This window comes from Psammomys obesus, unplaced genomic scaffold, assembly GCF_907164565.1.
Source record: "Psammomys obesus unplaced genomic scaffold, mPsaObe1.curated_primary_1811, whole genome shotgun sequence".
Taxonomy (NCBI): domain Eukaryota; kingdom Metazoa; phylum Chordata; class Mammalia; order Rodentia; family Muridae; genus Psammomys; species Psammomys obesus.
The window spans coordinates 2,962,789-2,988,872 of record NW_026592636.1 but is presented as its reverse complement, the minus strand read 5'-3'; the positions used below and the strand labels follow the sequence as shown (position 1 = coordinate 2,988,872).

General features: G+C 50.8%; 2 protein-coding genes across 2 annotated transcripts in view; both read right to left on the bottom strand.

Moving 5' to 3' along the window:
- Window positions 1-347: 347 nt before the first annotated feature.
- On the bottom strand, window positions 348-19,705 carry Tesmin (testis expressed metallothionein like protein). The gene is made up of 9 exons (XM_055614742.1): window positions 19,322-19,705; window positions 16,324-16,482; window positions 14,435-14,555; window positions 12,282-12,355; window positions 11,071-11,162; window positions 5,614-5,704; window positions 4,004-4,141; window positions 3,046-3,221; window positions 348-540 (listed from the first exon to the last, which is right to left on the bottom strand). The coding sequence occupies exons 1-9, from the start codon at window positions 19,703-19,705 to the stop codon at window positions 348-350; spliced, it is 1,428 nt and encodes a 475-aa protein (XP_055470717.1).
- A 2,973-nt stretch (window positions 19,706-22,678) lies between these two features.
- Window positions 22,679-26,084, bottom strand: part of Cpt1a (carnitine palmitoyltransferase 1A) — a 59,625-nt gene continuing 56,219 nt past the window's right edge. Inside the window, exon 19 of the mRNA XM_055614659.1 lies at window positions 22,679-24,718. Within this exon, the coding sequence (XP_055470634.1) occupies window positions 24,608-24,718 (111 nt within the window). The 3' untranslated portion in view covers window positions 22,679-24,607. The remainder of the gene's footprint in view (window positions 24,719-26,084) is intronic.

The window sequence follows — 26,084 nt, the reverse complement described above, 5'->3', positions numbered from 1 at the left end:
AAAGTCCGGCTGCAGAGCCTAGCTCTCTAGAGACCTGAAGCCGTCTCAGAACAACTTGAATGGAGAAACTACTATGCAATTTGAAAAGTGAACGTATAACAACAAGCAGGGTAGGCAGTCCCCAGAGGGCCTCCCCAGAGACAGGAGGGCTAGTGTTCATCCCCAGGGCAGCTCTGCCTGCCTGGACTTCAGGGTGCCTTGAGCAGGCTGGCCAGTCCTGCTCAGCCCTCACAGCCGGCCTGGCCATGCTGCAGGGGCCTCCTGCTCCTCCCTCTGCACCACCTTCCTAGGTGCAGACTCCCCAAGGCTCAGGCTTGCCACAGCATTCCACTTTACCAGCTTGCAGTCTACTCAATTTTTAGCCCCTTGGACTTGAACTCGATGTGCAGAATCTGTGACAGGCACCTTCCAAACTCCTCCAGGACCATCTGCTCGGCCAAGCTTGGGGAGCAGCGCTCCTGCTCTGCCTCCTCTCCCTGGGCCAGCAGGCAGGCACATGTGGCCTCTACTACCTCCCAGGAGATACAGGAGAAGGCCTGCCTACGGAGAGACACAGCCACTCAGCGCTTTCTCCATTCAGCAGAACAGTGCCCAGTCACTCTAGTTCAAGAATCAATGGCCTCTAGAGGGGACACCCACATCAAGGCCCAGGAAGCATCTTAGATCTTGCATAGGACTGGGTCTTTCCATATCCCAGCATGGATGGGAGAGGAGCTCCTGAGGTCCCAGCCCTCTCCGTGGAGTGAATGGCAGCTAATAGCTGCTGGGGGAAAGGGATATTTCCTTCAGAGGTGTAGTCACTGGTAAACTGCCCATGCCCCAGTAAATAACCACCCCCATGCACGGGTAAGCAGCCTTAAACACAAGAAGTAAATCACACTCTTGTACACACACACACTCTCTCTCTTCTCTCCTCTCACACACACACAAACACCCCCCACCAAAAAAAAAAAATCAACAACAAAAACCAGAAATGAGAGGAGGAAGACTAGTTTGGAAGAGGGGGTCAGCAGGGATGGGGTGAAGGAAGAGAGAGCAAAAGGGAAACTATGATCACAACACATTTATACATGCATGCATTTATATGGATGAAATTGCTAAAATGATTTAAAAGAAGCCATGTACCTTTCTGCTGATAAAACGGGCTTATTTTGAGCAGTGCCATTGGCCCATGGCTGTGCCCCAGTGTGGGCTAGAGGGAGAGATGGCTTAACATACCATAGTAAGTAACTAAATAGAAGGTGTGAGGCTGGGCTTGGGAGAGCAGCACAGGGACCCCTTCATCTCCTGGCAGAGTCTAAATGCCTCATGGAGGGCCACTGACAGACCCAGAGGCTCATGTGCTTCAGTGGCAAACCCACAGGTCACACAGGGCTTGGTGAGATGGTGCAGCTGCCCTCAACTCCCTGCATAGGTCAGCAGAGGACAGCTGGCAGTGAGATAGCCAGTGTGGGGGTCTGCGTGTCATTTTTGCAGGGCACCAGGAGCTTCAAAGTGTCCTGTGGCTCAGACTCTCCTGTCACACCTGTGGGCATACAGTGAGGACACCTCACTCTGGGCACCCTGAAGAGGCCTGGGCTGGGCTGGGCTGGGCTGTTTAGGCCTGGGCATTTCCTCTCTGAGCTCTGGAGTAGAGAGGCTTACCCAGCCAGCTGTGAGCAGGGCTCATACTGACACCCTCAAAGAACCTCAGAGGAGGCTCACCTCAGGATGGAGAGAGCCCCATGGCAGACTCAGGTTTGGTGAGAGTGCTTCTCACCTCTCTAACCAATTAAGCCCAAGTTTGGCTTTGCAGAATGAAGTTGATTTGTTTGTGTCACCTGGATGACCAACTGCATGGCACTTAGAGGAATGTTCTTCCTTTGCCTGGTTAGGTTTTGGGGTGTTTGTGTGTGTGCACATGTGTGGCATATGATGCCTGTGTATGGATGTGTGTCATTGCATGCACGTGCGTGGAGGCCAGAGGTTGACAGTGGCTGTCTTCCTTGATCACCCTTACACCTTCTATTTTGAGATGAATGTCTATCACTGAGTGAAAAATCCTGTCTTTGCCCCCATGCACTGGGATTACAGGCACTCACCACACCCACCCAGACTTGCCCTCGGGCTTGCAAAGCCAGGCTCCCGAGTGGTCTCCCCAGATGGTCCACTCTATTTTTAAGGATGGAGTCTCTCATCAATTGGCTTGCCTGACTAGCCAGTGAGCCCCAAGCATACTGCTTTCATACATAGTACTGGATTACTGGCATAGGCCATCAAACCTGACTTTTTATATGGGAACTAGGATTTGAATTCAGGTCCTGTTGATTGCAGAGCAGCCACCTTTTCCAGAGTAGCCACCCATCCCAACATCTGGAAAGAATATTTTTAAATAGGGAAATCAACTGATCAAATAATACGTATGAGCAAATAATATGTGATCAAATAATGTCTCAGCCTCTGGCAGCTGCTAAGATTACTGTGGCCTCAAGACTATCCAACAGGGACACATCCAAGCACACAGTCCCTTCAGCTAACAGTCCAGTGTGTGTCAAGGACACTCCTGCTCACAGAAAAGGGCTGGGCTGTGTCTGGCTCGGGGTGGAGAATGCTTGCCTAGCAAGAGGGAGGTCCTGGATTCCAACCCTAGCCTGAAAAATGGGCAGAGAGGAGAGAAGAGAAGAAAAAGGGAAGGGAAGGAACTGAGGGGAGGAAGGAAAAGAGAAGAAGATGGGAGAGCTAGGACCCCGCATTTGTTGCCTGATCAAGCAAGACTCTAGCCCCATTTAGAAAACCACTAGCCCTGCTACCAATATAGGCGGAGCCTGTAAGTACAAACAGGGCTACCTCAGACAGGGCAAAGGGAAGAGGGCCATCTAGGAAGAGAAACAGGCTGCATGGTGAGGCCTGCAAAGAAGCCCTGTGTGTTTTGTGTGTATGGTGGGGGCTTCCATTGTCCTGTCCCTCCTGTCCCTCCTGCCCCTTGTATCCCTGTAGGCTCCAGCAGATGCAGAGGTGGTTTCTCAACCTCCCTCAGAATCACCCCAGACTGTTTAGAACACCTACCTATTTTTTTTCAGTTTTGGAGGTCCTGAGAACTTGGCTGGGGACAGATGGTGATTGCCCTCAAAGTCCCCAGCCTCCATGTAGTAGGGTGTACTCATCAGCATTTTTCTCTCTGGGCTTTCTTCATAGTTTTTGCAAGCAATGCATTTGCAAATTGAAGAACACATGATTTTTGCCTGATGATAAAAAAATGCTTTGATGAAATCAGGGTTCCCTGCAAGTCACCCAGCACTCACATCTGCCTTTGCCCATCTGCTTCATCAGATTAATACTAGAGGCTGTTCAGCAGGAAAGGAAGCAGGCATGGCAGCATTAGTAGTGGCCATAATCCAAGTGCTCTAGAAGTGGAGGATGGAGGATGATAAATTCAAGGTCACCAGCCTTGGCTAGGGATTGTGTTCCAGGACAGCCTGAGCTACACGAGACCCACCTATAAAAACAAAATAGTGTCTTAGTTTTGTTTCCTGATACAATAAATTATCCTGAACAAAGACAACTCGAGGAAGAAGGGGCTTACTTCAGCACAGTTCAAGGATACAATCCAGCATGGAGAGGAAGTCAAGAGAGGAGCTTGAGGCAGCTGATTACGTGGGACCCACAATCAGGAATCAGAGAGTGATGGATGCTGCTGCTGCTCAGCTCCCTCTTTCCACTTACACAGATCAGGACCATAGCGAACAGTGGTGCGGCCCACAGGGACAGGTCTTTCTTTCCCACAGGCTCACCCAGAGGCCTATTTTCTCGGTGACTTTAGACTGTCTAGTTGACAGTTAACTCTGGCCACCACATCCCTCAGAGGCCTGTTTCCCCGGTGACTCTAGGCCCTGTCAAGTTGACAGCGCCTACCATCACACTTGGAAAGGAAGGCTGGGACTGTGCATCTCTTTTTACATTACAGTAAACATCTAACCACAGAGCTACTTGATGTCTCTGCTTGTTCCAGGAAGCTGCCACTTGCCTCATAGCACTCACAGTAGTTCTTCAGGCAGCCCGAGCGCTTACAATTGCACCCTTTGCTGTGTCGCAGCTTAGCAGCTCCCAGCCGGCCTTTCCCCATTTTTGGTTGGAAAGCTTCAGGATTTCTGTCAAGACATGCCTAAGAGAGAACATGGGAACCACAAGGAGATGTACGGGAGCCAAAAGCAAGGCTCTGTGCAAGGGAAGGTCATGTAGAGGAAGCCATGGAGGGAGCTGAGGCCTCAGGACATGCCAGAGGCCTCAAGGCTTCTGTATGGCTATGCCTCACCTCACACAGAACTGAGATACAGCTGGGTTCTAGATGCACTGAACCCTTTCTCTGAATTTGATAGTCAGGCATATGTACTGTACAGAATAGTTCATGGTAAGAATGCAAAGGAAACCAGGGTGCCCTCCCCATCATGCCTCTATCTGAGGCAGGTAAGGCCACGGCAGAGTAAATAGCTCACACCAACACCCAGCCATCTATCTCAGTGATGCATGCTATCTTTCACTTCATCCTGTTGGCAAACTTGGGAGCTTTAAATTGCAGGGGTATTGGGTAGGCAGCGTGCACATGGCTCAGAACATAGGCGAGGCCAACACGACTCCTTCCATTGGAGGCGACCACTGGTCTTTCCCAACAGTGTATGGCATTCTGTAGTCGGCTAGCTGGCAGTTGCTCCATCCCACCACTGATGGGCTTGTGGCAGGTTTTGTCTATTATGAATGAAGCTGCTAGGAACTTGCTTGGCACGTCTCTGTGAGGACTTCCTCTGACTTGCATTGGCTGTGTGCTAGTGAGGAGTATGCTGGGTGGCACCTAGGCAAACATTTAGCTGTCAGAACGTCTGATAGTCATTTCCCAGAGCAGCTATATCAAGCCATGTTCCCATCCCTGGCACATGATCTCACAGTGACAGATCACACCCACTGCAAAATAAAAAGCAACAACCGACTGCCGTCGAGCTCAGGGGCATGGTCACTCTCTTTTGGCCTCTGGGTCTGACCATATCAGAATCGGTAAGATAGTTCTAAGCAATATATCTGCAACTCAAAGGGGGACTTGAATCATTCTGGGGGGAAGAGGCAGACTGACCAAGACTCAGGACCATCTATTTTTGTTTCATTGAACAGGGTGCCCTCCAACCTCAGCTGATGGCTCTTGAGCGCCCTGGAAGTGTCTCCCTGAAGAAGTTGCCAGGCCCAGTCTAGCTATCCCCCCCATTCCCTGGTCCTTGCACCCACAGGAAGGCATAGATGCAGCAGGCTCTTGCAGTCAGCCTGCAGCTGCATTGCCCCTTGAGAAAGCCTAGATCCCCTCGTACCTAAAACTAAAGGAATCAAGGTTTCAAGTCTGTGAGGCCCACCCAGTGCTTCCCATCCTCGGATGATACTGCACCCCCCCACCCACAGTGCAGAGCACTACCCATAGTTATGAACCTAGAGCCAAGACAGACCATGTGCCCTTGAGTCAGGGCCTCCCAGACTCTGCTGCTGCCCTGGGAATCACCGCAGCCCTGGTCATTGTGTCTGTCTGTGCTTCTGCCTGAATCGGACTCTGGAGACCATTCACCGGCAGCCCTGGCGATGCTCTGTCCAGTGCATTACCTTAATGGCTTTGAAGCGCTCAAGCTCGTGGCGCAGGTTGTTGCAGCTGCAGCTGTTGCAGAAGTCCCCACTGGAGAAGCAGTCACAGTACCTGTGAGGGAGAGCTCACTGAGGCCAGGCCCACACAGTTGGAGATGAGAGCAGGCATACAGGACAGGTGACTCAGTTTAGGGGTTTCCTTTGAACTTTTTACGTGAAAAGTAGACTTGGAGGCAGGGGTGTGATGTCTTGTCCTCTGACTAACACAGAGGAAAGGCACAACACTAAAGCCATTAGCTTTTGACAGCACTTTGCAAAACACCATCATTTCCTGGAAGACATGCTGTCCATCATCTCACTCCCTGCTCTCTGCTCTCCTCCACTCTCCATGGCACAGCAGAGAATGGACACAGAGCTTATTTCTACCAAGCTGTCACCAACAGCTTCTTCTGGGCAACACTGCTCCCCTCTGCCAAAGGCCCTCACCTGTCAAGTTGGCGCAGCAGCATGAGTGGGGGCAGGGAGAAACTGGGCACGGCACTCTCCTGGTCCCAGGCTCTTGCGCAACGATCATCTAGAGATCCTTGTACAAGGTACTGGTGTCCTCTGCCATCAGTCTACTCTCATTGTTGCCTGGGAAACCTCCTAGACAGCTGCCGCTTGAATGTGGTGCTCCCTTTTCATCAGTCAAGCACCAGTGAACACTGGATAGTGCGTGACAGCTGCCACCTCCGCGTCTACATTGTTCCGGGGTGGCTGATGGCAATGCGTTCTCAGTCACCCAGCCCTGGTGACTATGGAGAGGTAAAAACAGTGTTCTAGGGCATGCCCATGATGCCCCGTGCCACGTCCCCTCCACAGGCAGCAGACCTATGTGGTTGAAACTTTTTGTTGTCCAACTTGGGAAGCACAGCTCCAGAGAGAAGTGAAGACATGCTCTAGAGGAAGTTCCTCCTCATGTCAAACCACAAAGAATTCCCTCACTTTCAGTCCCCACTGATAAAATCCTTAGGCAAATTCAGCCACAGAACTCAAGGTGAGCAGATGGGCAGAAACTCAAGAAAACTACAGATAAGCTGGAGCCCCAGCCCCAGACTCCAAATGAGCCAGTGTCCTACCATATGAGAAAAGAGGGAGTGCAGGCCTGTCACTCCTACTCTCAGGAGAGAGAGGCAGGAGGATCAGGAGTTCAAGGCTAGCCTTTGCTTTTAGTAGGTTTCAGGTCATCTTGAGTTGCATTAGATCCTATCTCAAAAAACTGCCAGGTATGACACTCTAGCACCTGGAGGCAGAGGTAGGTGTATTTCTTCTAGGCCAGCATGATCTACATGGTGAGTTCCAGGACAAACAGGCTACAGAGAGACCCTGTTTCAAACCCTCCAAAACCAAACCAAAACAACAACAGCAACAGCAACAACTCCAAACCACACCAAACAAAAACCCTGCCCTGCAGACTATTTACACTAACTGTACAACTGGGTCCCATGTCAGAGTGTGCCCCACAGAGGAACATGCCTCAGCCCCGTGAGAGGCCCCTTCTTGCTCTGTGAAATGCTGGACAAAGATTATCATTGGAAGCTGGTGTGGCTGCCGGTCAACACTGCTGCCACAGACACGGGCTCCACGGCGGAGGCAGCACTAAGCGTGTTATGAAGCCAGCCACGATGAGGGCGTATTTGTAAGAAGGAACTCAGGCTTCAGTTACGGCTCATTCCTCACCCCAACCTCACATCCTACCCACTGGAGACGCTGGCTTCTCTCCCTCTCCTCACTCTCACCTTCACTTTTAGGGTTTCCAGCCCAAGAGAGGTCCACACCAAGCCAACACTCACTCAAATGGTTGCAGCCAACACTTTAGACAACACTTCCGGCCTTCAGTACTATTTCTTCAAAGAGAACTTGTTCATAACTTATGCTGGCCATTCTGTGGCCCAGGCTATCCTCAAAATTGTGGCAATCCTGCCCCAACCCCCCAAGTCCTGGGGTTAGAAGTGTGAACCAGCATACCCAGCCTCTAGCAATGCTTTCAGTTTTGCTCTGGGTTGAAGTGTAGACACTACACCCACCCAGTGCCCCGGGGTGGACCTCCTCAGCAGGAGTTCTGCAGTGAAGAGATCATGGAGGTAGTCATCAATGTCGGCCCATAAGTTCACTGCACAACTTGCCCTGACACCTCACCTGTTTCCCTGGGCTGAGCCTTCTAGGAAGGAGTTGGCATCCTGGGGACAGGATTATTTGAAGCAAGATTTCAATATGGAGTATGCCAATCGTCAGACCTTCAGAGGAAGGGTCTAAGGATACCACATCACAGAATAGCAGAGGACACTAACCAAACCGGGGCACTGAAGACAGGGCAGCTGGTGTCATACCTAAAGTCACCTGGCCAGTCACCCAGCATGGCCTTGCCTGCTGGTCTGGGGAGAATGTCAGAGCATGACTTGCCTGCTGAGTGCTAGCTATGGCTGCAGCTGGTCTACGCTGCACTGACATACACTCAAGCTTATGACCCTTAGGAAGGAAGGAGTCCATGCAGACTTTTAATTTCAGATCAGGGATTTGCTGCAGTTACCTGGCTTTTTAGAGGCCTGAGTTAAGAGTTACTCTATAAAGATGGTTGATCTGGAGGAAGAGATCCTGTATGTTTACATGTGTACACAGTAGATGAAGACCATGAGGAAGGGATACATGAAAGCAGAAGGGGCCTGCATGGGGAAGGGGGAACAGGGAGCAGTAGCAGAGAATAACAGTGTTATGATGTGCACGTTAAAATGCCGCAACAAAGCTCATTAGTTTGTAGGCTAGCTAAAAAACGAAAACATTAATAAAAAGAATGAACTCTAAAAGCTGGACAGGCAGCAGTCACTGATAGGTTCTCTAAACTTATGCAGTGTGAGACAGAAGGGGCCAGATCCAGGGAGGGTGGCTTCCCATAGCTGCCTACTGCTCACAGTCTGCCGAAGGCTCCACCCTGACCTGCTCAGGCCTCTGTTCCTCTGAACGGGATTTCCCACCAAATCTGAACACTGCAACATGGGCAGCCAAGAACACCAGACAGGGGCTGGAGAGATGGCTCGAGGGAAAGCACTCATCATCCAAGGTGCAGACCCGAATTACAACCCCAGATCCCACATAAAAAGCTGGGTGTGTGGCACATGCCTATAATCCTAGCATGGGGAAGGCAGGGGTCAATGAACCCCCGGCCTCCCTGACCTCACTGACCAGCTAGTCTAGGTGTCTTTCTTTGTTGTGTCCCACCTTTTTAAAAAAGCATTTTCTGTGTATGTGTGTGCCCCTAAGTGTAGAGTATGTGTACCCTGTGCATTCAGTACCCATGGGGACCAGGAGATGTCATCAAATCCTCTGGAACTGCAGTCACAGGCAGTTGTGATCTGATGTGGGTGCTGGGAACAGAACCCAGGTCCTCTGCAAGAGCTGCAAGTGCTCTTAACCACTTAGCTACCTCTCCAGCCTCTCCACCTTAGTTTCTGAGACAGGGTATCCTACTGGTCTAGGGCTTGCCAATCAGGCAAACTGGCTGGCCAGCAAGACCTAGACAGCCTCCTGCCCTCGCCCCCAGCGAACACCACCATGCCCAGGCATGCTGTATGGGCTCTGGGGCTGGAACTCAGATCCTCATGCTTGCACAAGACTACCAACAGCCTTCTACCCAGCCCCGGCAGTTGGTTTCTTCATGGCTGAAAGGACATCTCCATGCACACTGTGATCAGAGAGACAGGCCAGCGGGGATAAACGGAGCACAGAAAGGGTAGGGAGGGACCCGTCACCTGGGTTTGAAATTACTGGGAAAGGTTTCCATAGCTATGATGATGTCTGACTACTGTCCTAGCGGGGCCAGAAGTCCTGCCAAGACTTGGACAACCTAACCTCCGAAGGGTACCACAAATGAGCCACATCTCCTCGGATGCCAGCTACCAGCTGATCTCATCATAACTATGGGGCAGGGTTCACATCCACTACCTGGCAGGTGATCTGAGTGCTAAAGTCAGCCACATAAGACAAGTTTCAGGGGTTTCTAGTGTATGGTAACCAAAGGCGGATAAGTTAGCCAGTCATCAGCAGGCTCTGCGACTGGACCAAGCCATCCATTTGTCTGTCCTTCAGGCCCAGTGAGCTGCTCCTCTGTCCTCTAACAGCTCAGCCAAAGCTGGGACAATTGTGGGTGACACTTTCCTTCTTATCTCTCAGCTCTGTCTGACTATGAAGTCAAGAGGGCTGAGGAGCAAGTGAAGGAGAGAGGGTGAGTTGGTTCAGACTGGGAATTCCCACACTGAAGCTACCAGCCCCAAACCTTCAAGCCACTCCCACCCTCCCATCAGGAAACCTCAGGGCTGGTACAGCGGGGCAGGTCAGTACCACAGCAGAATGGTGGAGCTCACAGCTCAGGTGGATCCTGGTATATTCTCTATGACAGGGACTAATAAAGGGGGGAAAGGGGGAACTCTGCTGCAGAGAAGATTGCTCCTTGGGAAAGCGCCCCAGCTGCAGCCGTGGAGCTCACAGAGTGCCATGAGTGTAAGGCCAGCATCTGCTACCGGGTTCTGCACATGACAGAGCAGGGAGTGTTGTCTCCTGAGCACAACAAAGGTGTGGTGAGCCTTTCGTGGCCTGTGATACTCCAGGCCCCCTGAAGAGCCTTGATGCCATCAGCGGCAGCTACAAGCTGTTGAGGCCCTCTTGTTTCTTCCTCCACTGTGAACAGCCACAGTAGGGTGATCAAGAAGAGCGTCACCAATCCAGGTCCACTACCCTTACAGAGGAAAGCAGGAACCCATCCTGCTTCATTCAAGAACATTTGAGGAAACCATCAGCCAACTAGGTACAGCTGTGCTACAGCCAAAGCCTCAGGTATAGCACATGGACTTAACACTGCCCCCCCCCCCCCCCGAGGCCATCTGACCCTTCTTCTGCCTCCAGCCCCTTGTCTCAAACTTGCCAGTATCAGGACAGGAGCAGGGGGCACAGGATACACCCTGACCCAAGAGTTCCTCCCAGTGTGCTCAGGTGACTCACACAGCTCAGGTGCAGCTTACACACAGCAGTAAAATGCACAGGGTCCTGGCTAAGGGCAGCTCATGCCCACCAGAGACTATGGGACACCTGCCACAGACTGTGTGCCACGGGCACAGAGGCAGCGCTATGACCATGTCCACACAAGCAGCTGCCACTGTGTGACCTGCACTGATGACAGCCAAGAGAAAGACTCTCAGGATGCACACACAAAACAAGACAGAGCCACAGCCAGGGAACCCTGGGACACACATGGGACAGCAGCATGGAGGGGAGGCCAGGGGCCATCACTGATGGCCTCACAGGAAGCTCAGTGGTCCTTCTGGGAAGGGGAGATGAGCACTGATCTTTCAGCAAAATTAATTCCACAGTGCAGCAAGAGGTGCAGTTTATGCAGCAGCTTCTTGGATGCTTGCAGCAGAGGCAGTGGCCTCTGATTTTAATCCTTACCCAGCCAGAGCTATTTTGGGTGGCCCTTGCAGAGCGGGTCCAGAGGGGAAGGCAGTCCCATTGACAGCTGAAGGGAGAGCTCCATTATCAACCTGGATGGAGGCAAAAGCAAGATCGGTCTCCTTAGTGTGCGTGCAAAGTGCCAGCAGCAGCCCCAGCAGGTTGATGTCACATTCCACCAGGCCCCATGACCACTGCAAGTCCACTGACACTGAGCCCACAGGCTGACACCATCTTGGAGCTATTCCCAGCCCCAGGCCCAGGGCCTCAGGGTACAAATTCTTGGACTGTGGGCATGGTGGAGTCAGGGTGGAGTGGGGCCTTGGGCCAACAAAGATCAGCTAAAGAGCAGTGCACACAACTATCACTTGGGGGCTGGTGACACTGTCAGGGAACAAATTATGTCCACAAAACATTAGTTGAAAATACAGTTACGAACATCCACAACTAGAAGCATTCTCAAAGATTCATGTTCTCAGAACAAGAGACCTGAATTGAGTCTCGCTGGCAAACACTGCTCTTGTTTTCTTTTCAGGCTTTGTAGCTGGACTCCACCTCTCTGCCCACACCCTGCCTACCTTGACCAAAATCACCCCTGGCTGTCAACAAGGGTGGGCATCCTCTGTTCCCTCACTCCCTGCTCGCACATCTCTCTGATCTAGCATTTGTGCAAGCAAAAAGCCAGCAATGGGGACTTCTGGCTAATGCTGTGACGATTGTCCTTTCCCATAGACTCTCATGTCCCCACTGCTGTCTTCCATCCCAGGGTCTGACACAAATATTTTACTATTGGTTTTGATATTATTTTTAAGATTTATTACTTACAGTGTTCTGCCTGCATGTTGCCTGCAGGCTAGAAGAGGGCACCAGATCTCATTATAAATGGGTGTGAGCTACCATGGTTGCTAGGACTTGAACTCAGGACCTTTGGAAGAATAGTCAGTGCTCTTAATCTCTGCACTATCTCCCCAGCCCTTGATTTTTTTTTCTTAAGACAAGGTTCTATGTATCCCAGGCTGGTCTTAAACTTGCTGTATAGATGATGACCTTCAGCTCCTGATCTTCTCCCATCTCTGCTTCCCAACTGTTGAGATTACAGGCATGTGCCACAAGGCCTGGCTCTCACTGTTAACTGTATACCTGAGAAATAGGTGCAGCAACTGAAAGGCCAGGAGATGACATCCACTGTGGTGCTGTGCTGAATGGCTCACCTGTGTGATGAGGTTTAGCTTGGCGGGCACCGGCAGAAATCTTCCCACCAGCGTTGTCATTGGCTTAGAGAGCTCTGTAGGAAGACAACATTAACTGACAGCAAACATGGAAAGGTGTCCGTCTGCCACAGGCAAGGCTGGTTAAACTTAGCCTGACCTTAGTCCTTTTGCTTCTGAATTTTAAAAATTATGCTTATGTGTGTATTCATGAGTATATGCCATGTGTGTGCATGCCAACAGAGGCCAGAAGAAGGTGTCAGACCCCTTGGATCAAGGGGTACAGGCAGTTTGTGAGCCATGAGAAGTAGATGTTGGGAGCTGGGCCTCCAGATGTTCAGCAAGCACTCTTGGCTGCTACACCATCTCTCTGGCCTCTTGTTTTTAGGCAGAGTCTCATGAAGTCTGGAACTCACCTCAGACTTTATAGTCATGAGCTCTTGATCCCCGTCTCCATCTCCCTAGTGCCAGGGTTATAGGTATGTGCCACCACTCCTGGGGTCTGTGATTTTTCTATAGCCCCCTTTGGGTCAGTGTAACTTTCATTGCTCTGTTTTTCATCACAAAACTGCTTGGCCTGAGCATCACAGAGTTCTACCACACTGAAAAATGTTAGCACCCAGCTTCCAAAACTGTGTGTCGAGGTGCCCTTACCTGACCCAGCAATCACTGAACACCTTTGGGGCATTTTATATTTTTAATAAAAGTCTAGTGACAACTGTTGCATTCTACACCCATGACTTCCTATGTATCTGCTTGTTGCACTGCTCTAAGCTATTAGGATATCAATGCTTGCTGAGCTCTCTAGACAAAGCCACTTATATTTTGGTCCAAAGGCTCCATCAGGGAACATCCCTGAAGATCAGGTGTAATCTCCTCCTCCTCCCGGCAGTCCTCCAGGCTGCAGCTATCTCCTGCCCTGGGCCTCTGTATTCTTTCAGTGAGACGCAGACTGGAGACGCCCAATGTGTCACAAGCAACAGGAAGCAACCAGCAGCAAAGGCTGCAACGCTTCCATAAGGACACTGAACTGGAGGGCCTTCTTGGGCTCTCTAGGGGTCAGGATTTGAACCTGAGAAAACCTGCTTCCCTGCCCACTGAGCATCACAGGGGCAGCTTGGATTTGTGGGAGACAGATCTGAGAACCGCAGAATGATCAGCAGTAAAGGACCCCCAGAGGCAAGGCCTCTGTATAAGATCAAGGAGGGTGTATGGGGACAGTGTTACATTTCTTTTGTCCTGGGCTCAAAGGCTGGTTGAACTTGGCATTGGGCTGACACTGTTGGAAGGTTACCTTCCACCATAGCAGCCTGAGACCCTGTGGTTTACGCAGAGATGCTCACTGCCAAGGCTAAGGGAGGGCTTGATTAGACACAAGCCTAAGAGCACACATTTCATCTTCCTCTAAGCATGTATCAGCTCTGAAGGGTAGATCAGGCCCTTAGGGGTCATTTGTTAATTACCAGTGTGGTGAGTGACTGTCAGATATGTCACTAGAGAGCCAGCTTGGAACTCCTGAGGGTAAAGCAGAGGGACAACCCTTATTGATCACACAAGCTGTTTCCACTAAACGCCAATTATTTAGAGCACATTTAAACAACCAGGGCCTGAACCGTGAGCCATCACGTAGGCTGATGTTTCAGGCGAGGCACATCTGCCCGACTGGAGGAATGAAGCAGAGACAGGCTGATGAGAACTTGCTAGAAGGCAAGGCAGAGGAGGAAGCCAGACAAAAGCGAGGTTGATTGATGCAATGTCGGAAACTTCAGCTATGGTAGTCTATTCTGTGACATTCGCTCACTGCTTTTGCCCAGGTTTTTTCAAGCACTCATTTAATACACTCACGACCTGTTCTGTCACTGTGTCGATGCGCAAGTGGTGAGTATGTGTGGTGCTTGTGTGTGCACGCTTGCACGTGGAGGCTGGAGGATAACCTTGTGTGCTGTTCTTCAGTAGCCATTCAGCATTTTTTCTTTCTTTGAGTCAGGGTCTCTCACTGGTCCGGAACTCAGTTGCCTAGGCTGGCTGGCCATCTGCAGACAGAGCCTCCTCCCAGCCCCTCCTCTCATCCTTAGATACAAAGCCAACAGACTCACTCACTGTCCCATTCCTCACCACCTCCAGGGGGACCCAGGGCAGTTTTTGCACTGTGGTACCTGACTGTGGGAAACTGCTCTGGTCGTCATACTGAGGAAGCAGGTGGAGCGCTTTGAGCTCCCTGGCACCACAGTTGTCTATGCAGAGCATCTGGGCACCTCCTTTCAGCTGACAGATCACCTGAAATGGCATGGGGAAGAGGGCAAGTGACCCCACTTCAGAGCAGGAACACGTGGAACTCTGAGATGTTCCCCTGGGGTTCAAGTCTGGGGAGGGAGAAGGTGGCTGCGCTCTCTATGTCTTCTTGACACTAACTGCTGCTCCCTGCCCACCGTGTATTCCTGCGACGTTTCTGCACATTCACAGATTGCTCCTGTGTACTCTGAAGGACTGGGCTGTGGACAGAGATCTCTTCCTGATGCCCTTTAACCCATAGCCTGTGGACAGGGGTTGGGCTGTCTCCCGAAGCTCGGTTTCCCACCTCTGAGGCCCCTGGGGGCTGAGCACCTGTAGAAGCAACTTTAACTTGCTGTGTGTTCTGCCCTGCCACAGAGCCAGCTATCATCTAACAGGTGGTTTGTGGCTTTTTAAAGATTATTATTTATACAACATTCTGCCTACACACCAATCTTACTATAGATGGTCGTGAGCCACCAAGTGGTTCCTGGGAATTGAACTCAGGACTCTTGGAAGAACAGCGAGTGTTCTTAACCTCTGAGCCATCTCTCCAGCCCCTGGTTTTGTGGGTTTTTATGTCCACTGATTTTATTTTCTATAAATGCAATTAATAAAGGTGAATCCAGTGACTGGAAACTCCAAAGAAACCATGTTGAAGTTATGGGGCTAACACTTCCAGACATCCCCTCCCCGCCGTGGGTTCTGACTGCACATCCTCCGGAAGCCAGGTATATCTGCCCATCAGAGCCACCAATCCAGGCACTGAGGGATGGAGGGCTCTGCATGCCCAGCTGCTTCAGGGTGTGTGGAACAAAGGGCTGAGGTCATCTGAATAACACTCATGATCCTGCTAGGAGAGGAAAAGCAGGTTCCAGGGCAGATGCTCACGTCATTCTGGAACTGGCAGAGGCCAGTGTTCTGCACCGCTGCATTTGGAGGGTGATGCAGCCACCTACAGGCATGCACTAAGCTGGGAAAGGCCCAAAGTGGGGCTCCACACCCCAGGAAGAGATGGCGGATAGAGGGAGTCAGAGTAAGTCTAAGTCCAAGTAAGTCTAAGACACGGATGGGTACTAGTATTTGCACCCCAAAGACAGATTTCAGAGGGACATTATTTCAAGCATTTTGGGGCACAGTTTGTGCCTTAGACCAGGCCTCATCTGGAGCTGCTGAAGGCTCTGAGGATGTGCTGCTTGTGTATCCCGAGCTGGAGTGATGTGCTAGCGATTCCCTGACTGTCCCCAGAGCAGTTCCAGAAGCACAGCACACAAGGTGCAGGGCTAAGACAGCAGCAGAGCATGTGTTCTCTAAGACAGGCACAGAGGGGTGTTTGTGGGGCTGTGGGAGGTGGAAATGACACCACACAGGTATAGTCCCAAAATGTGGCCATTACACACCCTAAGCCACTGCCACTGGCGACCTAGGGGCAGGCAGATTGGGCCTATGTCCTGAAGCTGTAGAAGCACAGCCTTGGGCCCAAGGCCCCCAAACCCTAGAGCTGTGCCTAGACTGTCCCCACCTCAGTTCCTGACCCTCTGCTCTACATGAACAGTGTGACATATGATGACTCCCCTGTGGGACGCAGCAGCATCCCAACCCTTATTTGATTTTCTGGGGGGGGGGGGGGGGCAGAGGTGAGAACCTTGGTGGTTTAAGTTGACTTTCCCCCTTTGTGGATGGACAAGCAAAGAGCACTGACTTGGCAAATGACTGACAGCAGCAGACAGGGATCTTTGACAGACTGAGTGATGCCATTTTTATGCATAGTTACCATAGGGCTGGAGTCTTTCTTCCGGGGGCAGCTGGAGGCCTCCTCTGCCTCCTGGGATGATGAGAACTTGCAGCAGGATTCCTGCGCCAGAGGAGCTTGGAAACCTGCGTCTTCAGGGCTGCTGCCCAGCACACTGCCACCCGCTTCTTTGATTTCAACCTGGAAAAGCAGTGGTCATGTCAGAGGACACAGCGACATGTGCTGCGCTGGCAGCACACAGAACACTGAAGTCAGAGCTCCCGGTCAGCAAGGACCACCCTGGCCCCCAGCCCCGAAACCATTTTTCCCTGTGAGAAAGAAAGGAAACAAGCCAACGAAGCGGCCTCAGGATGAAGGCCTCTGAAGACAGCCATCAGTCCTGGGGTGTGAGGAGGACTGCAGTTAGGAACACACTGAGAGTCTGCATCAAAAGGAAATAGATAGGAGTGGCAAGGTGACTCGGTAGGGAGGAAGGAGCACCTGACACCAAGCCTGACAACCAGAGTTCGATCCCCAGGCACACATGGTAAAGTCAAGTCCCGTAAGTTATCCTCTGACCTTTACATGTGCTCTGTGGCACATGCACCCACACACAAGTAAATCTAATTATAAAACAAGTAAACGAGACAAAATTAAATTTACTAAGAAACAATGGGATTTAAAAGCTGAATGGTCCCAATGATTACAAAATTTACATCAGACTTGAGTGGTCCAAACCTTAGAAGACATGAAACTGCAGCTAGATTTCAAGTGATAACCTTACTGAGACATTTCAGATTTTTATGGGAATGCAGGAAAGTTACACTTTTTTCCTGCTTGCTGCCTTGGGAACTTGCCAGTAGTTATTGGAGTCTCACTGAAATGATTTCTTCCTATCCACAAACACACAATTGCTGACCTCTTCATCACCAGCAAATATCACAACGATTTGTACTACAGCCGTAATACTTTCCCAGACTGAACCTAACCACATGAAACTGTGCGAGGAGGATTCCCACAGAAAGAGCCAGGTGTGCGGGCCTAGGCCTGGGATCCTAGCCCCTTTGGAGGCAAGGAGGACCCAGAGGCAAGATCATGTACAGGTACGGAGTTCAGAGCCAGCCTGGGCTACATGAGACCCTGCCTCAAAAACAAAAACAAAAGCCTGCAAAAAGGGTGTTAGTCACTCTGAAAGGTTCCTAGAATAGAGACAGAACAATTCCATTGTTTAAGCAATAAGTATACTTATGTCCTATCTATTTTTTAAAATTAATGAATTAGGAAATAGTCTTTAAAAGCTTAAAAAAATACTTTAAAGACAGCCCATCGGTGAAGAGCACTTGTTGCTCTTGCAGAGGACCTGGGTTCAGTTTCCAGCACCCACACGGCAGCTCACGCTGTGGGCAACTCGTTTCAGTGGATCCAACACCCTCTTCTGGCCTCCATGGACACTGCACGCACACAGTGCACCTACCTGTAAACAAACACACATTTTTCTAATTTAAAAAGCAGAGTGTCTTTTTTGTCACACAATAATTTATTAAACTTGGATTACATTAAAAGAGACTCTGTCTTCAACACTGGCATATTTTCTTCCCTGTTCTACCTCCCCCCCCCCCCCCCCGCCAAAAAACAAAACAAGTTTCTCTGTGTAGCCTTGGCTGTCCTGGACTCACTTTGTAGAACAGGCTGGCTTCGATCTCACTCTGTCTCCCCGAGTGCTGAGATCACAGGGGTGTGCCACCATGCCCAGCCCATTTTACTCAGGAGGGAGTAGAGCTGGGAGCATTAGAAGGTGCTAGGCCAGCTCTTGCTGATGGTAAATGGAGCTTCTGGCATTTAGAATCACTGGAAACTCAGGAGTTGGCCTCTGCCATGGGAAAGGTCTGGACTATGAAGTCCCTGTAGGGAAGTCTAGAGAGCTGCCTTCCCTGTAAATTGAGCAGGGACGGGATTTTTGAATGTTGAGCTCCAGTAACTGTGACTTATACCACATAAACCCAGGCTCCTATCATTTCCACAGAGGTTCTAACAATATTCTACAAAGGCTTACTCTAGACCTGACATACTTGGCTGGATGAGGAACCCGGTTTTCCAAGCTGGGTTCTGGGGTTGACATGTGTGCTGGGCTTCCTTTAAAAGGGTAATTCCTGGGTGCTGGAGAAATGGCTCAGTGGTTAAGAGCACTGTCTGCTTTTCCTGAGAGATCTGGTGCCCTCTTCTGGCATGCAGGTGTACATGCAGCCAGAGCACTCATACACATAAAATAGATAAATCTTTTGTTTATTTTAAAAAGCAGATTTCTTCATTTTGACAAGAAAGCAGGGTTGGGGATGTGGCTCAGTTTGACTAGGCCCTGAGTTTGATCCCCAGCATTGTATAAACCAGGTGTGGTGGGGCACACATATAATCCCAGCACTCAGGAGACAGAGACAGGAAACCAGAGGCTCAAGGTCATACAAAGGTACTCAGTAATTTCGAGGAATAGCTGGCTGAGAAGCAGCATTCATCCCAGACTCTTACTACATAGGTTTGAAGAACCTTCCCTTATTTTACAGAGGGGTAAATCCTCGATTAATGAAATCCTCCATACAGAAGTCTTTGGTGTGAACAAGCATGTATCTAAAAAACATAAACCTCAAACTATAGGACCAGGCTAAAGACAATCTACAGAGCACGCACAATGCCCTAGGTTCCATCCCCAGCCCCGCCGGGATGGGAGGGGGGGAGGGGACGGGCGGGTCTACGGACACAATTTCCCAGGTCAGGAACGACTGATCCCCTGGTTGTGTGACGCGAAGCAGGTGTCCAATACAAACACCTACGGTGAGGGCAACAGTTATGAGCTCTCCTAGTCGTGCACAGCCACCTGCGGGGGGAGAAGTCCGGACAGGGAGGCTGCGGGGGGGTCCGGGAGAGGTCACCTAGTGCCCGTGTCACCTGGGGAGGCCCTGACTCCCCTGTGAGCACGCGCCTGGGGCCGGCCCAGGGGGTAAGCACGCGGAGACGCGGCGCGACGGCGCCCCCTGCCGGCTCTTACTGGGATCACGCGCACTCCCGCGCTCAGCGGCAGCAGCGCCGGCCCGCGAGCCCCGGGGAGCAACGACGACAGCACGTGCACGCTGTAGGCGGGCGGCGTCGCGGCGTCGTCCGGGCTGCGGAGCTCGGGCAGGCCCGGGAAGTCGCCGAGCAGGGCGGCCGGTACCTCTGCCCCCGGCGGGGGGCTGAGCGCGCGCAGCAGAGGCTCCCCCGGCTCGGTGGCGCCCAGGTAGGCGTCGGCCAGCACGGGCAACTCATCCCGCTCGGCCGCACCCGCCACGGGGCTCAGCGCCAGCCCGTCTGGAAACGCACGCTCCGGTCCGAACAGCTCGGCGCCCAGCTCGTCTTCGGGGCCCGTCATGGCGCCGAGCAGAGCGTCCTCCATGGCCGCGGGGGACCCAAGAACAGCGACACGACGCGGCCGTCCAGCTCCCCGCACCTCTGAGAGGTTGGCCCGACCGTTGACTGTTAGGAAAGGGGGCGGAGCCTGTCGCTGACTGGGTGGGGCGGGGCCTGGGCTGTGGTGGGTGGGGCCTCGGCCAAGGTGACAGGAGCCTGAGTTGTGGTGGGCGGGACCTTGCCGTGGAGGGTGGGCTCTGGACTGTGGTGGGCGGGGCCTGAGCGTGATGGGAGAGGCCTGGGCTGCGGTTGGTGGGCAGGGCTTGTTGTGCAGATTTTCTGTGTTTGGATGCGGGGCAGAAGGATGAACTCTCCAGGTATCAACCAACCACTCCTGCCCGCATAGATAAACTGAGGCTCCCAAGATGGTGGTTCTCCTTTTTTTTTTTTTTTTTTTATAACTTTTTTGAAAATATTATCCGTGAGTACTGTATTCACATCATTTCCACCCCTCCCTTTCACCCGTCTTTGTTTTTAAGTTAGGACCTCACTAGGTAGCCCTGGCTGACCTGGAAAACTCTATGTAGGCCAGGCAGGCTACAGAGATCTGCCTGCATCTGCCTCCCAAGAGCTGGGGTTAAAAGTATGACCTCTGCCACTCCAGGGTTATTTTTACCTTGCGCCCATTTCAAGTCTGGGGAGGCAAGAAGGGGGTGCCAATCCCCTGGAACTGGAGTTAACAGGTGCTGGGAAGTGAGCTTGGGTCCTCAGCCTCTGCAAACGCAGCTCTTAACCTCTGAGTCCCCTTCCAGCCTATTTATCTATTACTATTTATTTATCCGTACTGGAGATTGAATTTAGGGCCTCCTGCGTGCTAGGCAAGCACCCTGCCTCTGTTACCTTGTCTCAGCCTCCCCAGTAATTGTAACTAAAGTCCTTTGCCATCAGGCTTTCCTACCAGGTTTTGTTTTTATTTACAGTTATTGTGTGAATGGTGTGTCTACACATGCATACATACACCATGGCATGAGTTTGAAGTTAAAATTTCCCAGAGTGGACAGTTGATTATCTCCTTCCACTGTGTGGGTTCCAGGATCAGATTCTCTTTTTCTTTCTTTATTTTTTTAAAGGTAAGGTCTCCTGTAGCGCAGGCTGGCCTTGAACTTACTCTGCAATCAAGGCCGGTCTTGAACTTCTCACTTTGCTGCCTCCACCTACTGAGTGCTAGGATTATAGGTATGTACCACTATAGCCAGCTTATTTGGTGCAGGACTTGAACCCAGGGCTCCTTGCATGCTAGGCAAGCACTCTGCAGAGTGATCCACATCCCCAGTTTGGCAGCAAGAATTTCTTTGCACCCTTGCCATTCTCACACGCCTGGGAAGGGTCCCCCATAATTCTCTGGTGGCTTCTTCCGGTGAAAATGAGGAGGGCCCCGCTCAGTTACATTCTACAAAGTCTCCCATCAAATGCTAAAGTGGAGGACGAAGCTGACATCCTCCTGAGCACCAGATCGCCCTGTCATAGTGCCTCGGATCTCAACCCTTTCCTGTGTGCGCACACATGTTCCACAGCTGGAATCAGCACGTTCAGGGGCAGGCCTGGGAATCCCAGTGCATTAACTGCCAGGAGAGCATGTAAGGAGTCAGCTGCCTGCCCACCTGAGACACATACACACACATTTGGTGAAAACCAAGCCTGGAAGCTCCACGCCTCTGCTGTCTCTAGTGAGTTGGCCAAAGCTGGCCCTGGCTTGTTCTTGTTGGTCTCAGCTCCAGTTCATTCCTTTGTGCCAGCTTCCACTCCCCACATCTGCCTCTTGGGGCTCTTTTTAATTTTTTTTTAAATATTTTTTAAAGATTTAGTTTGTATGTAATCGAGTGTTTTGCCTGCATGTATGTGCACCATGTCTATGTCTTGTATTGGTGGAGGTAAGAACAGGGTGTCAGACCCCTGGGACTGGAGTTCACAGGGGGTTGTAGGGTACATGAATGCTAGGCATTGACCCCAGGTAAGAGCATTGAGTGTTTTTTTTTAAATAAGTAATGTATTTATTTTTTTAATTTTATTTATTTATTATGTATACAATGTTCTGCCTGCATGTAGACCTGCACGCTAGAAGAGGGCACCAGATATCATTATAGATGGCTGTGAACCACCATGTGGTTGCTGGGAATTGAACTCAGGACCTTTGGAAGAATAGGCAGTGCTCTTAACCTCTGAGCCACCTCTCCAGCCCCCATCAAGTGTTCTTAATTGCTGATCCATGTTCTTTGGCTTTATGAGACAGGGTTTCACTATAGAGATCAGGCTAGTCTGGAACTCACCGTGTTATCCATCACCTTCCTACCTTCACCTCCCTAGTACAAGGTCCATGCCATCACGCTCGGCCCCCACTCGAGCTGCAATGCTTGACCCTTCAGTCGGCAGTCTTGCACCAGAACCAGAGGTGGGCAGTCAGGTCTTTATTCTTAGTGCCTAGAGCAGATGCTCTGGAAAGCCTGATGAAGAACCTCAGTGATAGTCTGGAGAGATGGCTCAGCAGTTATGACATGGACAACAGGAGGACCAGAGTTCAGATGTCGGCATCCCTGAAAATGCTGGGTGTGGTTGCATACAGCCTGTAATCCTATCACTGAAGTGGGGCAGAGTCAGGACTGCTGGGGCTTGCTGGCTGCTGACACAGACAAAAAATGGGAGCCGAAGGTTCAGATCCAGACTCTGTCTGGAAGGAAGAGAATGACGGAGGGCTCCCCTCTCACCTCTGCACATTCCTGCAGAGTGGGACACAGTGTGCGTACGCCACACAGGCACACACACCCGTCACCCATTTACCAGGCCTTTACCAAGCACCTGCCATGCTGCCAGGCACTCACAGAGGGATGGGTGCCGACTGTGGCAGTGGGCAAGCTCTCAGTCAGGCACATCAAGAGTGGTGTGCCCCATACTGCAGGCTCAGAGGCCAGCACTTGTCACACATCCCCCCGATTGATAGGACAAAGGAGACAGGAACAAATGCTATAGTAGACAGGATTAATGCTTTATTAATGGTCAGCTACGTTGGCTCACACATGCGTTTCTAAGATTTATATTCAGACAGCATATGGTATTTACATGCAATGGACAGAGCAGAATCCCAAATGTAAATCTTGGCCACGGTAAGACTGTTTTGTTCCACATTAAATTAAATACGTAATAGTCTTACCACCTCCTTCCGACACATACAGTGAAAGCCCACCCTTCCGCCTTGTAAGGAATACAAAACTGCACTGGTAACTGCTCAGCAGTTACCTGGAGCAGCAAGGACAGTGGAAGCTGAGAGAGGAATGTAACGCTTGGACACCAGCAGAGCTACTTGGGGCAACACAGGTTGGTCAGTGCTCATGAACAGCGAGAGTTAGGTGGCTCTGAATTAGTTTAAATTGTTTCTGCTTTTTTTATTTAATGTGCCTTGTTTGCTTGTTTTTAATAGGAAAAAAAAAAAACTTTGGCCCTTTTAGGCATGGTTTTTTTTTTTTTTTAGATTACAAAATTCATACATGTATGTATATCCATAACACATGCATAAGCTGTTTAGCCAGCACCTCTTGGCACTTCCTGTCACCCCGCCCCTCACTTTTGTGCTACTGCTGGCACAGGGGCAGGAATCAAGCAAGGCCAGAGGGGCACTGGAAGTGGTCAGAAAAAAAATAAATACATGATTTAAAATAGGAACAGCTAAGCTTGTCAGGACAGTACAGTGACGGGCAGGGGAGGTCACGCCATTATGCTACACCAAACACCAAACAGACTTTGGTGCAGAGTTGCCTTGCAGTCCACCAGGTGCTTTCAAGAAAGGCACTCCCACTGGAGGATGGCATTTGGGTACAAAGCACCCATCATTTGAGACCCCTGAGTCTGTCGCCAAAAGGACCTAGTCTTCTGTGGAATCTGAGAGCAGGCCTCTCTGGTTGGGTAGGATTAGAAGGTAAGCCCGTTGATGTCTAGGATCTGTGTCTCCTGGCTGCCACGAGGCTGCCTGTGCCAGTGTTCCTGACTCAGTGACCAGGGCCCCACTCCCCTTGCCACCTTGTCTCCAGCTATGCGGCCTGTTCCTGCCAAGCTCCTCAGCCCCTCTGACGACACACGGCTGTCACAGTGTGGACCTGGCGGGCAATGAGACTCCAGCATCGCTGCCTTTTCCAGGGACCAAGGTGTCCTTTCTAGGGCTGGGGGAAGTATTTACCTGGGGGCATCCCTCTGCAGAAAAGCAACATCCTCACATATCCACCCAAAGACTTCACAGATGATGAGACTTCTGAACAGCCCCACTCGCAAGGGGCTCCCGTCTTTAAGGCACTGGGGTTTGAAGACACGGGAGGATGGCAATACTGAGGTGGTGTTCTGCTTCCTGGGAATGTGGAGCCAAATTTGGACTCTCAAGGGATGATGGCTGTCACTGACAGCAGAACCTTACTCCCCAGGCCCAAATATTCCATTAGTGTGTTACATGTGTGTTAGCTACAGCTGTTAACTTCCACTGGCTCCGAAGACACTTCTCTTTCCACTAGGTGACATCTGCATTGCCTGGGTGAAGCCGGGCACCTTCAAGTCCCAGGTATTCATAGGCTCACCACTGAGGAAATCTGTCACCTCCAACACCTGTGGAGCTACGACCCCAATAATCCAGCAATTCACCAGTATTTTAATCCTTTTATCCAGCAGGAGGCCTTTCAAAAGACTTCAGGGTGTGTCCAGTATTCCTGGAGCCAGGCCATCTCTGGATGCAGTGGGTCACAGTTCACACTGAGGACCCTACTGTTGTTCTAGGGAGACCGTAAACCTTCCAGAAGGAAAACTGAGATTGATAAGAGCAATTTCCTGCCTGTCCTACAGTCAGGAGTGACACCTATTCTTCATTTGGTTTGCATCACAAAAGTCTGTTTTCCTTCTGCGTGGCTCGGGAGGATTACTTTTTGGAATTCACGGTGAGGCCAAACAAGCTGATAATGTCCATCATGGCTTGTTTCAGGTGCTTCCCAAAGCGGTGTGAGTCCTGAAGGAGACAGGGCAGAACATATCAGTAGCCAGACAAATCCCAGCAACTGAAAACTCAGGCAGGAGCCTGGACTGTAGCAAGTTCAAACTCAGCCTGGGCTCTATAACAGGACTCTATCTTTAAAAGACAAATGAAAGGATCTGGGGAGATGGCTTCATGGACAAAATGCTTGTGCAATCCTGAGGACCTGAGTTTGAATCCCCAGCACCCACATAAAAGCCAAGCATGGCATTCCCCACCTATAACCCAGTGCTGGGAATGGAGGCAGAGGCAGCGAGACTTCTGGAAGCCTGCTGATCAAACAGCCTAGACCCAAACAGTGAGCTCTGGGTTCAGAGAGACCTTGTCTCCAGGGACAAAGAGAGGCAAAGAGATGCCTAGTGCCCTCTGTACCCATCCATGCACACACACCTGCAAACATACACGTGTGTGTATGTGCATGCACACACACAGAGGGACAGACAGAGAGAGAGAGCGCTAGACAGAGAAAAGGAAAATGCACTGGCATGCACAAAGTCTCACTGCTGGAGCTTGTTCACTATCATCCGCACCTGGGTTAGTCCAGCCTCCTGGCTTTCCATTCTCTAAGCTCTGAGGGGATTACCGAAGGGCGGTAACAGCACCCTGAGCATTCAGAGGGAGACGGCCACAGGTGAGCTGCTGTGTGTTTGGATGGCTCGGATCCGAGGCCTCTCTGTCATTTTCTTCTGTATCCTTGGTTATCCTTGAACTGTCAATCTTCCTGCCTCAGCTTTCTAATTAGTGCTAGGATTACAGGTGTGCACCTCATGAATGGCTTCCTGACTCACATTCTTTTTTTTTTTTATTAGTTACATTTTATTAATTCTGTATCCCAGCTGTATCTGCTCCCTCATTCCCTCCCAATCCCACCCTCCCTCTCTCATCTCCTCCCTGCCCCTTTCCAAGTCCACTGATTGGGGAGGACCCTAACTCACATTCTTGATGATGTGGGGTCTGTGTGTGTGTGTGTGTGTGTGTGTGTGTCTTGGGGCTGGCAGCCTGGAAGCTTTTATAGCATCAGCTGGAGAAGCTGCAGAGGCCAATATCAAACAGGTTCCCAGGAGGCTCCCTCAGATAGCTCCCATGTGAGGGGAGAACTTGCTCAGAGTGTTGTTGAGAACAGAGAGAATGACAGAAACACACACAGACATGTATACCAAGACTTAAGACCACTGCTACCAGCAAAGGTAGGTACATGAAATAAATATATGCCTTTCAAGTGAGTGAAATTCATCCATGCGAAACTAATCTAAATAATGTTGACATCTGAATTGGACATTTCTGTTAAAGATGTGCCTCCCCCCACCAAAAAAAAAAAAAGCCCTTATCCATCTCTAGAAAAAGTATTCCCCAATATACTCACTGT

Excerpts from the sequence above, each read along its gene's own strand:
- Tesmin (XM_055614742.1), bottom strand. The coding sequence starts at position 19,705 with ATGGAGGACGCTCTGCTCGGCGCCATGACGGGCCCCGAAGACGAGCTG. Across the intron at positions 12,356-14,434 it reads GAGCAGTTTCCCACAGTCAG|AGCTCTCTAAGCCAATGACA; the intron begins GTACCACAGTGC and ends GTCTTCCTACAG. Across the intron at positions 3,222-4,003 it reads ACTACTGTGAGTGCTATGAG|GCAAAAATCATGTGTTCTTC; the intron begins GCAAGTGGCAGC and ends TTTTATCATCAG.